We start from the raw sequence: 13,436 nt of genomic DNA, 5'->3' as shown, positions 1-13,436 counted from the left end.
GAGTCACAGAACATGGCTTCCTTCCTCTTTTTTCCTTCCCTTATATGTAATGTAGGGAAGCAGATGAAAGCGTACTCTTCTTGACTTTTTGCCCTGTTGCACATAATACATGACTAGCTTCTTCAAACATTTCAGAATTAAATACATCTCTATGAAACCATACCTTGAATGTACTACTGACTTCCTTATTTTTTCACAGCAGAACAAAAATGCCCTCTGTTGTAATATACAAAATTAAACTGAGTGACAAAGATTTCAAAGAAAAGATTTACAAATATCTCAGGAAGTACTACTAATGGTCTCTGTAACTGTTCCTCAGTGCTGTAACCAGTTTAACCTCTTAATGGTTATTAAAGCCCACCAAAATGTTCCCTCTACCACTGTCTCCATAAAGTGTTTGACTTCTATTTGATAAAGTTCTCCCAACTTACATATATAGTTGAAATGAAAAGCAATTGAAAATTTGAATTCGGGGACTGCTAGGAAAAAGAGAATGGGGAGAAATAGTAGGCAAACAAAATTAAACTCCAGCCAAATTGAACCAAAAAGGAATGAATGGATGCAGCAAAGGTTGCAATTGTGCAAGAAGACTTCTGTTATTTATTTATATTAATATCGTTGTTTAGTCTTATTTTGTACTTGTACTTTGCTGCCCCCAAGAAGAAAACTTTTCCAAATGTAATCATCTATCCGTTTGCATTTCTCATACAGTAAAACAGAACCCTGGTTTATACCATTAAGCTGATGAGCTGAAGAGGGAAATTAGAAACAGATGCTAAGCTACATTGCTTTTTTCCTCCTTTATCCACTCCATCAAATAAATACCTACCTTGAATTCATAAGTGGTATATTTCAACCTTGTGAGACTTTCAGTTTTTATCTGAGGGAACAGAAATGCCCAGTCAGAATCAATTTCCTGTTTTTGCTCAGAAGTACAAGCCAAATCTGTCAATGTAAGTCTCCAGCACAATAATATTTGGGAGTGTCAGCAGCTGATAAGTAGTTCAGCTCTATTCTGATTTTATTTTATTGTATATAGTAGGTTTTAGAAATCAAGGCTCAGTAGACATTTTATATTCATTAGAAGAATACAGATAAAATCCTTTCTTTCTTTCTTTCTTTCTTTCTTTCTTTCTTTCTTTCTTTCTTTCTTTCTTTCTCTCCTACTTCTGTTCCTTCCTTCCTTCCTTCCTTCCTTCCTTCCTTCCTTCCTTCCTTCCTTCCTTCCTTCCTTCCTTCCTTCCTTCCTTCCTTCCTTCCTTCCTTCCTTTCTTTCTTCCACAATATACCCCTAATCCCTATAGGAAAAGTTAGATTTTCATAGCCTTCTGTTGGACGGATCCACATCTCTAGGCAAATTCCTCAATCACTGTAATGTGCTTAGGCAAGTTACAATTTGATTCCACAATCATACCTTGTGAAAAGAATAGGGGTTAGCGAAAAAGTTTCCAATCTTTTCTGGGAGTTTCTCCCAAATTTCTTTGACACTTAGCTATTCAGAAAATAAACCTTATGTAGGGAACCAGGTGGGAAGTTACTATTCCTGAAATTTTGCTCTCTTGCCCAGGATACATGGCAAGTTTCCTCAAACATCCTAGAAATAACTACAAATCTACGTATACTTGGCTTGATTCTACCACTGACATCCCATTTTTTGGTCACCGAAGTACAGTAATTGATCATGTTCTAATATTCAAAATTAAATCGAGGGACAAGGATTTCAAAGAAGATCTTACAAAGATGAACTGAATGCTTTAGCGATTGCCTAGTACATTGGATAATGCCTGTCCCAGGCCCATATAATTCCTGATCATATCAAAGATATGCATTTTTTTCTGCAATTGAAAAATGTAGAAACTCCAGCTTTATAAGGCAACATATCTAACTCTTCTTTCCCTAGTTTCATCTTGAAACTATGAACCACTTGAGAGACATATGATTGAAATGAGGGAATGATATAACATTTATACCTCTGCATTTTCATCTAAGGGAAAAAATGAAGTGGTTGAAGAGTTTGAGTCACTCTAAATGAAACATGCTATTTAAAACATTTGTGATTGTTGATCATTTGTTTTTTTCAATCCTTGCAGAGATTTTTTGGGACAAATCTTTCTAAGATATCCTGAAAATAAGGTAAATAAGTTATTCTGAATGGTGTAGGTAGTTGGAGATTTTGCCAGAAAAAGAGCTAACATCTGGAGAAATAGCATTGGACAATTAGTGTGACCTAATATTATGTACAAAGGAAAATATTATTTACAAATCCAGGCTGCATGTATGTACAGAATAATATAAAAATATAAAACTTAGATGTAGAGATGAAAAATTCATTGTACAAAGTGGAATAAACTGATAAGAATGTATATACTGGAATGTCATGTCAAATCCAATGTTTGTTTGTTTTTAATTGTATTATAAATAAAATTTGAAAAAAAAAATGCAAAATCAAGTCTTAACCTACTAATTGTCCAATTCTATTTCTCCAGATGTTTTCAAAACAGCTTTCATCTATGTCATGTATTATGTTATCTAAAAGAAAGATATTGATCAGCTATATCAAGGAAATTGCCAGGTTGTCTATAGTTCAGTGGTAATTATCTCTCTTATGAATTACTGAAATCCCTCCAGTAGGAAGGAAGAAACAATCCACGTAAAAAGTTCAAGAGCCACAGGTGGCAGGAAGAGGTACTGCTGATTGTCTGAGCTTCACTTCCACAAATTTGCTTCCTTCTGTCTTCTCTGTCAGAAGTTCACTTTGAATGATAGACCCAGACATTTTCTCCATTTGCAGAGAGTCATGAAGTTACTCCTTCTGGTATTCCTGTTGAACAAAATAGTTACTCTGAGCTGCTCTGCAAGTCATGCTTTCCTTGTTCCACATGACTGGTACCAGCCTGGAGACCTCATCATTGGTGGGATGGTGTCTCAAATTATTTACTTCTTTTCTGAAATTAAATTTAAGGAGCATCCGTCTTTAAAAGGTTATGGTTTACCACTGTAAGGGTTCTTTTTTCTTCCCATGTAGTTTCTAATCTGAATCAGATCCTCCAAAACGTAGATACATAAAAGCTGTTTGAACATAAATGCCACTTTTTGTATGTTATCTAAGTTATTTTGCCTTTGAAATCTATTTGGAGGCTGGAGAAGAAATAATTTCCTTTATATTATGTTAAAGTCTTTCTTGTAAAATGTATGAAACTATGCTGCAAGAAGTCTTTTGAGGAACATTTAGTGAGATTAAAGTATTTTTTAAAAGGTCTACATTATCTATTCATATTCAGTTTTGTGTGAAGTGGATAGAACATAAAGTGGTAGCTTGAAAAAAGCTACTATTTTTATATTGTTATAGTACATTTGTATATTTTAATTCTGTACTAATTATTGAGTGTTTCAGAAAACCTGACATCTATCTACCTCAGTAAGAGAGAAAAATTCTTCTTGTTCATATAGAAATGTTACCACCTTACAAGAATTATATATTTTTTTTCTAATGGGAGTATTTAACCTATTTGCAGGGTAATAACTAAGTTCTACCAGCACATTCTTGCCTTGGCCTTTGCTGTGAAGGAGATCAATGAGGACCTGCAAATCTTACCTAACCTCACTCTTGGGTTCCACATCTATGATAGTTACCACAATCCAAGGATGACCTATCGCACCACTCTGGACCTGCTTTTCAAATCCCAGGAATTTGTCCCTAACTACAAATGTGATGGCCGGAAGCATCTCATAGCCATCATAGGAGGATTAGGTTCGGATACATCATCTTATATGGCAGATACTGTAAATGTCTACAAAATTCCACAGGTATTTTAGCAAAGGGATGTGAGAGAAACTTTGCCTTCTTTTCTAATGAAAGTTATATATTAGATGTTCACCATGCCTTTCTGCCAGACTTCAGTGAATCCCACTTTGCTACCCTTCTGTAATTTGATTCCACAATGCAGTGCACTGGCCCAAGCTAATGCAATGTTAAAAAATCAAAATCTTTTATCATAATCATAGACTGGAAAATTAAAATGGAAAACATAAGTTATGGGGGGTCCTTGGTGCTCTCTGAGCTTGTTTGTTTTCTTGCAGATGATTCATTACCTTAATGTGATAATATCATCAGTGCTTACAGAAACAACATTAAACTTATTTAAGGGGGCAACTATTGTGTTTTGACCATCACCTGGTGATAGATGTGCTATGTCTTTATTGGGCTCTGATAATAATAGTTTAGTAGAAAACTAAATGTTTTTTTCTAGAATTGTTTGATGATTGCTGCTCTAGGGTCCTTTTGGGGATCTGCATATATAAAAAGCAATAAAGGAGAACACACTTGACCTTTTCCATTTCTGCAGTATCTCATGGGTAGTCTTTCACATTTCAGTATTTTATTCAATAAATCTACTTCTAAGGAACATAGATCATGGAATAATATAGTTGGAATGGATCTTGAAGGTCTTCTAGTCTAACTCCCTGTTCTCACAGGATACCCTATACCAGTGGTTCTCAACCTGTGGGTCGGGACCCCATTTGGGGTCGAATGACCATTTCACGGGGGTCGCCAAACAACGCAGTCAGCCATTTTTTCCCCCTTTTCCTTAGCTGTGCTATTCCCTTTTATTCTATTGGCTTTTGAAAGCCAATACAATAGACTCTCTTTCAAAAGCCAATAGGAATTGTCCAGGCTGTCTCTGCCCTGCTGAGCCCACCAAAAGTCCCATTCTGCAAATGGTGCTGCAACAGTTGAGTAGTCCTCGACTTACGACCGGTTGGGGGTCGCGGCATTAAAAAGGTTGAGAACCACTGCCCTATACCATTGCAGATAAATGATGTCCAGTGTCTTTTTGAAAGCCTTCAGTGATGAAGCACCCACATATTTTGAAGGCAAGCTCTATTAGCCATATTCTATTAGCCATATTCCAGGTGTTCATGAGGATGAACATTCTGGAACGCTATATCGGGATGGTAATTTTGCTTCATAATCCAGTCCACAGATGAGGAAATATTTCATGCTGAGACCATATTGCTTATACTGTTCATCTTCCATAATCTATGTCTAGTCAGAGAAATGTTCATGTTTCCCCCTAGATTCTCATGAATAATGGCTCTCCTTTTTTTAGTTTAGTTGACTTATGGCTCTTTTACCCAAGAAGAATTCTGGAGTACTAAGTTATCTTCACTTTATTGCATGGTCCCAAATGAGGACCATCAATATACTGGAGTTATACAACTTCTTCTGCAGTTTGGATGGATATGGATTGGAGCCTTCACTCTTGATACGAACAAAGGAGAACATTTCTTTCAGAAACTGCAGTCACTGCTTTCCCAGAATGGCATTTGCTTAGCTTTCTCACAAAAAATTCCACAACTAGTAAACTTGGAAAACATGTCCAAATTACTTGAAAGATACCCAATGATTTGTAATAAGCTGATAGATCAGAAAGCAAATGCTTTCCTTGTCTATGGAAAATCATTCACAATTTTGTGGCTCAGAATGGTTGTGTTTCTATGTGATCTAGAGGATAAAGACAACATACCATTGAGAAAGGTTTGGATCCTGATGGACCCAATTGATTTCATACTGACAGCATTTCAAAGAGGTATGGATCTCCAGTTGTTCCACGGGGCCCTTTCTTTTACAGTGCACTCAAGAGAAGTTCAAGGCTTCAAAGAATTTCTTCAAGTCACCAAATCTTCAACCTATGAAAATGGATTTTTTCAAGATATTTGGGAGCAATTGTTTGACTGTTCATTTTCAAATAAAGATGTTTCCTTATCGGATGATATGAATTGTAGTGGAGAAGAGAAATTGGAGAATCTGCCTGCACCTGTGTTTGAGTTGCAGATGATTGGCCAAAGTTACAGTATCTACAATGCGGTCTATGCAGTGGCATATTCTTTACATGAGGCAGTGAGATCAAGATCCCAACAAAAAGAGATTCTAAGGTTTGAATTTCCAGACTTTCAGCCTTGGCAGGTAATATCTCAAAAGATGCTTTACCCATCTTTTACTTTAGTGAATAGTCATTCTTATCTACAATTGATTATGGCTGGTGTTCCCTAGACTATACTCACATATCAGTAGAAAGCTCGTGGTATAAGAGGTGATTCTAAGTTTCACAATACAAGGGGATGAAAATAATAATATAATAATAATAAAGTTGGAAGGGATCTTGGAGGTCATTGAATCCAAATCCCTGCTCAGGCAGGAAACTCTACACCATTTCAGACAAATGGCTGTCCAGTCTCTTCTTAAAAACTTCCAGTGTTGGAGCATTCACCGCTTCTGGAGGCAGGTTGTTCCACTGGTTGATTGTTCTAACTGTCAAGAAATTTACAAAAAAAGATCATCTAACTAAATTAAAACATTCCATTAATTATTAAAACCATCCCAATCTAAAAAAATCAACATTTTTTTCAATTCCAATACCTAATTTTCGTCAAAATATACCTATTAATCCAACAAGTATTCTTAATCAATTTAAAATATTCTTTCTAAAAATCACCCTCATGTATTTTTTCTTGCTTCTAACTCTAAAATCATAATCCTTAAAACAAACCATAAATTAAATGTGGATATTTCATTTTTCTTATTAGTATTTTGCAGTTTAGTCAACAGGGTTGTGAGACTGTGTATTTAGAGACTATGACAATTGTATTTTATCAGTAGACGTGCACTGTTTTCCTGAAGTGATGCTAGTTTTTAGATTTAAAGTAAACTACCAGGAAAATTTTTGAGCTTAGTGCTTGAAAGTACTTGTCATCATTGACTAATACAACAAAACTGATTTCCATACCTCATACATTCATTGTGGGTTGAGATTTTCTTCTTTATATTTCAAGTTAGGAAGACATTTTTTCATTTTCAGTTTTAATCCTTTTATCCCTAATCCATTGTTTTCTTTTGGACTCCCATTTTCTTATCCTTCTTGAAACAGGTCCACAAGTTTCTTCAAGGGATTTCTTTTAATAACTCAGCTGGAGAAAACATCTTCTTTAAGGACAAAAGAGAAGGTCAAGGTGGTTTTGACATTGTCAACATGATCACTTTTCCGAACAGATCTTTTCAGAGAGTTAAAGTTGGAAAGTTAAAGTCCAATGCTCCAGAAGGAAAGGAATTCATCATTGAGAGGAGCACAATCGTTTGGCACCCTGGATTTAACCAGGTAGGTAGTCATGACTGTGTAAAAGCCTGCACAAATTGCATCTTGATCCATTATGATCTGTTGATCTTTATGTGTTGAACCATACTGAAGATAGTCACTTTCCAAATCTGATTTCTGTTGTTGAAAGGAAAAATAATAGTATGTTCCATACAAATGTTTATTTACCAAATTGATAAACAGGAATTATGATTTAAAAACCAAGTTTACAAATTTATGTGTGGGTTACAATTCCATTTGAAATTACAAGAATTGTTTCATTTCCATAATATTGCCTTCATGCCAATTTATTGACTTGCTCTCCTCCTTTTCATGCAGGACCCTTTATACATCCTTGTAATTTCAACATTTTTTTAATGCGCAGTATAAATCTAGGTTAATAAAATTCGGAAGCCTTTGGGTAGTAAAAGATTATTTGCCTCCATAAAGGAAAAAAAAAATGGAAACTATTTTAAAGATCTTCCTTTTCAAAACCTTTTATATTTATCACGAGGTTCTTCCACTTTCTCGGTGTAATGACCATTGTTCCCCTGGATTTTGGAAGAAAGGAGATGAAGAAAAGAAATTCTGTTGCTATGACTGTGTTCGATGTCCCGAAGGGAAGATTTCAAATCAAATGGGTAGGTTAGACATTCTAGCAAGCTTTTGTTAGATATTCTTAAGTAAACTGTAGCAAATTACTTTAGGATGCATATAATTAGTAGTTTTATGAGAACTTCAAAGTGAATATTCATTTCTTTACATATGGATCACAATTCATCTCCCTTTGAGATTCCTGCAGGTCATGTTTCCTATACAGATACAAACTATATATGTATTGAACCACAGAGTTTATATGATGACATGATCTATATCTATTAATTTATTTAATTAAATTTATATTTTTGTTGCATTTTCAATTTTATTTGCATTAGTTGTTCTTCTGTCTCAGACTCAGTAAACAAAATATTTTTTTTTCTATTAACTTAGGATGAGCATTTAATATCATGGTTTCTCCTTTCTTCTTACCAGAAAACCCACATGAACACATCATTGGAATTTATGCCGATTGTCTATATTGTAGTAAATTTGAAAATGTTAGAAGATTTGAAAATGTTAGAAAGACTGCATTTCAAAGAATAATTGCCCTTCCCATTGTTCTTTATTTCATGCCAATCTTAAATGATACAATTGAAATAAAGCTGTGTTTACATAGAAATAAAATTCAAAAATAGGGAATGCATAGATGACAAATTCCTTGACTTTTTTTTTCAGATATGGATGACTGTTTTGAATGTTCAGAAGATCAGTATCCAAATAAGGAGAAGAAAGAATGCATTGTGAAACCGGTGGTCTTTCTAACTATTGAAGAAAGCCTAGGCATTGGTTTAGCTTCAACTGCTCTTTCTTTCTTCTTCCTCACAATGTGGATACTTAAGACTTTTATTAAACACAGAGATACTGCCATTGTCAAAGCCAACAACCGGTCCCTCACGTACACCCTGCTTTTCTCTCTTCTGCTCTGTTTTCTCTCCTCTTTGTTCTTTCTCAGCCATCCTGGCCAAGTGACCTGCCTCCTCCGACAATCAGCTTTTGGAATCACCTTCTCAATGGCCATTTCTAGTGTACTGGCCAAAACCATCACAGTGGTTGTGGCTTTCATGGCCACTAAACCAGGATCTCAGATGAGAAGATGGATGGGGAAAAGATTGGCCTTTTCTACTGTCTTTTCCTGTTCTCTCTTTCAAATATGTATTTGTATGCTTTGGTTGTCAATATCACCCCCATTTCCTGAGTTAGACATGCACTCAGAGTCCCAAGAAATAATTTTACAATGCAATGAGGGGTCAGCTTTCTTCTTTTATTGTGTGTTGGGCTACATGGGTGTCTTGGCCATTGCCAGCTTTATTGTGGCTTTTCTTGCCCGTAAATTACCTGACAGCTTTAATGAAGCTAAGTTCATCACCTTCAGCATGTTGGCCTTTTGCAGTGTGTGGATCTCCTTCTTTCCAGCCTATCTGAGTACAAAAGGAAAAGCCATGGTAGCTGTGGAGGTCTTCTCCATCTTGTCCTCCAGCGCTGCATTACTAGGATGCATATTTTTGCCAAAATGCTACATCATTGTTTTCAGGCCTCAGCTAAATCTCAGGGAGCAACTCACAAAGAGAAATTAGTACATCATGTGGTTTTTCTGGCTGAGAGAAATTTCTGAAAAAAGGAATAAATAGAGTACTCTCTATAGGAAACATATATAAATTTATAATAATACTGTAGTTTTAAGAATATATATTTAACACAGTATCATAACATATCAGTTTTGGATTTTTTAGGGTTCTTTCAAATATAAAATTTATTGAATTTGTGAATCCTATATACTCCATTTTTTTAAAAAGGCTTTCTTGCTGGGTCATAACCATTCACTCTCTATCCATAAATCTATTTCCACTCAGTCAGTTATCAGATATTAATAATATGAGAAATTTAATAAAATGAAATGAAATGTATCCTTGCTTCTTGGTCCCTTTCAACTCTGTTATTCTATTCTACCCTATAACCTTTAAATGTGAGATAAACAAAACCATTTTAAACAAAACCTCTCATCCAAGAAGGTTCATTGGTTTTGGCAGGATGGAGGGGGCTAAGGGGGTGGTAGTTTTAAAAGGATGGGGGGACGGTTGGAAGGATCAGATTTATTTGTAGTCATCTGGTCTTAGCATTCTCCCTGAGAGCTCTTGGGGCCACCTGTATGAGAGTGCAAATGGGGGATGGAATCTTCTCGGAAATTCTGAAAGCAACTCACTAGAAAGCGAAATTCAGTGGTGACTTCGTATTCATTAGGAGAATCTAGATAAAAGCCATCTTCCTTCCTTCCTCCCTCCCTCCCTCCCTCCCTCCCTCCTCCCTCCCTCCCTTGTTCTTTCCTTCCTTCCTTCCTTCCTTCCTTCCTTCCTTCCTTCCTTCTTTCCTTCCTTCCTTCCTTCCTCCCTACGTCTTTCCCTCCCTCCCTCCCTTCCTTCTTCTGTGACAGCTGATATCCTACTACATTTTCCACTGTCCTAATTCCTGTAGGAAAATACTGAATACTCACTATCTTAAATTAAAAAGTGCTTAAAAGGTGACCTTTTGAGTCCACAAAGATACCATGTGAGAAGAGTAGGAGTCACAGAACATGGCTTCCTTCCTCTTTTTTCCTTCCCTTATATGTAATGTAGGGAAGCAGATGAAAGCATACTCTTCTTGACTTTTTGCCCTGTTGCATATGATACATGACTGGCTTCTTCAAACATTCCAGAATTAAATACATCTCTGTGAATCCATACCTTCAATGTATTAGTGACTTCCTTATTTTTTTTCACAGCAGAAGAAAAATGCCCTCTGTTGTAATATACAAAATTAAACTGAGTGACAAAGATTTCAAAGAAAAGATTTACAAATATCTCAGGAAGTACTACTAATGGTCTCTGTAACTGTTCTTCAGTGCTGTAACCAGTTTATCCTCTTAATGGTTATTAAAGCCCACCAAAATGTTCCCTCTACCACTCTCTCCATAAAGTGTTTCACTTCTATTTGATAAAGTTCTCCCACCTTACATATATAGTTGAAATGAAAAGCAATTGAAAATTTGAATTCGGGGACTGCTAGGAAAAAGAGAATGTGGGAGAAATAGTAGGCAAACAAAATTAAACTCCAGCCAAATTGAACCAAAAAGGAATGAATGGATGCAGCAAAGGTTACAATTGTGCAAGAGGACTTCTGTTATTTATTTATATTAATATCATTCTTTAGTCTTATTTTGTACTTGTACTTTGCTGCCCCCAAGAAGAAAACTTTTCCATATGTAATCATCTATCTGTTTGCATTTCTCATACAGTAAAACAGAACCTTGGTTTATACCATTAAGCTGATGAGCTGAAGAGGGAAATTAGAAACAGATGCTAAGCTACATTGCTTTTTTTCTCCTTTATCCACTCCATCAAATAAATATCTACCTTGAATTCATAAGTGGTATATTTCAACCTTGTGAGACTTTTAATTTTTATCAGAGGGAACAGAAATGCCCAGTCAGAATCAATTTCCTGTTTTTGCTCAGAAGTACAAGCCAAATCTGTCAATGTTAAGTCTCCATCACAATAATATTTGGGAGTGTCACCAGGTGATAAGTAGTTCAGTTCTATTCTGATTTTATTTTATTGTATGAAGTAGCTTTTAGAAATCAAGGCTCAGTAGACATTTTATATCCATTAGAAGAATACAGATAAAGTCCATCTTTCTTTCTTTCTTTCTTTCTTTCTTTCTTTCTTTCTTTCTTTCTTTCTTTCTTTCTTTCTTTCTTTCTTTCTTTCTTTCTTTCTTCCTTTCTTCCTTTTTTCTTTCTTTCATTCTTTCTATCTTTCTCTCCTCCTTCCTTCCTTCCACAATATACCCCTAATCCCTATAGGAAAAGTTAGATTTTCATAGCCTTCTGTTGGACTGATCCACATCTCTAGGCAAATTCCTCAATCACTGTAAAGTGCTTAGGCAAGTTACAATTTGATTCCACAATCATAGCTTTTGAAAAGAATAGGGGTCAGAGAAAAAGTTTCCAATCTTTTCTGGGAGTTTCTCCCAAATTTCATTGACACTTAGCTATTCAGAAAATACACCTTATGTAGGGAACCAGGTGGGAAGTTACTATTCCTGAAATTTTGCTCTCTTGACCAGGATACATGATTAGTTTCCTCAAACATGCTAGAAATAACTACAAATCTACGTATACTTGGCTTGATTCTACCACTGACATCCTATTTTTTGGTCACAGCAGTGCAGTAATTGATCATGTTCTAATATGCAAAATTAAATCGATGGACAAGGATTTCAAAGAAGATCTTAGAAAGATGAACTGAATGCTTTAGAGATTGCCTAGTACAGGGGTAGTCAACCTTGGCTCTTTTATGACACCTGGACTTCAACTCCCAGAAGCTGGCTCAGGAATTATGGGAGTTGAAGTCCACGAGTCATAAAAGAGCCAAGGTTGCCTACCCCTGGCCTAGTACATTGGATAATGCCTGTCTCAGGCCCATATAATTCCTGATCATATCAAATATATGCATTGTTTTCTGCAATTGAAAAGTGTAGAAGCTCCAGCTTTATAAGGCAACATATCTAACTCTTCTTTCCCTAGTTTCGTCTGGAAATTATAAACCACTTGAGAGACATATGATTGAAATGAGGGAATGATATAACATTTATACATCTGCATTTTCATCTTAGGGGAAAAATGAAGTGGTTGAAGAGTTTGAGTCACTCTAAATGAAACATACTATTTAAAATATTTGTGATTGTTGATCATTTGGTTTTTTCAACCCTTGCAGAGTTTTTTGGGGACAAATCTTTCTAAGTTATCCTCAAAATAAGGTAAATAAGTTATTCTGAATGGTGTAGGTGGTTGGAGATTTTCTCAGAAAAAGAGCTGACATCTGGAGAAATAGAATTGGACAATTAGTGTGACCTAATATTATGTACAAAGGAAAATATTATTTACAAATCCAGGCTGCATGTATGTACAGAATAATATAAAAATACAAAATACAAAATCAAATCTTAACCTACTAATTGTCCAATTCTATTTCTCCAGATGTTTTCAAAGCAGGTTTCGTCTCTGTCATGTATTATGTTATCTAAAAGAAAGATATTGATCAGCTATATCAAGGAAATTGCCAGGTTGCCTATAGTTCAGTGGTAATTATGTCTCTTATGAATTACTGAAATCCCTCCAGTAGGAAGGAAGAAACAATCCACGTAAAAAGTTCGAGAGTCACAGGGTGGCAGGAAGAGGTAATGCTGATTGTCTGAGCTTCACTTCCACAAATTTGCTTCCTTCTGTCTTCTCTGTCAGAAGTTCACTTTGAATGATAGACCCAGACATTTTCTCCATTTGCAGAGAGTCATGAAGTTACTCCTTCTGGTATTCCTGTTGAACAAAATAGTTACTCTGAGCTGCCCTGCAAGTCATGCTTTCCTTGTTCCACATGACTGGTACCAGCCTGGAGACCTCATCATTGGTGGGATGGTGTCTCAAATTATTTACTTCTTTTCTGAAATTAAATTTAAGGAGCATCCGTCTTTAAAAGGTTATGGTTTACCACTGTAAGGGTTCTTTTTTCTTCCCATGTAGTTTCTAATCTGAATCAGATCCTCCAAAACGTAGATACATAAAAGCTGTTTGAACATAAATGCCACTTTTTGTATGTTATCTAAGTTATTTTGCCTTTGAAATCTATTTGGAGGTTGGAGAAGAAATAATTTGCTTTATATTATGTTAAA

General features: G+C 35.6%; 1 protein-coding gene across 1 annotated transcript; it reads left to right on the top strand.

Moving 5' to 3' along the window:
• The first annotated feature begins 894 nt into the window (after positions 1-894).
• LOC120300603 (vomeronasal type-2 receptor 26-like) lies at positions 895-9,307 on the top strand. The gene is made up of 6 exons (XM_039326841.1): positions 895-953; positions 3,516-3,807; positions 5,117-5,968; positions 6,930-7,157; positions 7,648-7,774; positions 8,409-9,307. Exons 1-6 carry the CDS (start codon positions 895-897, stop codon positions 9,305-9,307), a joined length of 2,457 nt encoding a protein of 818 aa, XP_039182775.1.
• The last annotated feature ends 4,129 nt before the right edge of the window (positions 9,308-13,436 follow it).

The sequence above is a fragment of the Crotalus tigris genome, unplaced genomic scaffold (genome assembly GCF_016545835.1).
Source record: "Crotalus tigris isolate CLP2741 ecotype Arizona unplaced genomic scaffold, ASM1654583v1 scf7180000017614.5298720, whole genome shotgun sequence".
NCBI classification, from domain to species: Eukaryota; Metazoa; Chordata; class Lepidosauria; order Squamata; family Viperidae; genus Crotalus; species Crotalus tigris.
Note: the sequence above shows the minus strand (reverse complement) of the source record. Positions and strands in the feature narration are given on the sequence as shown.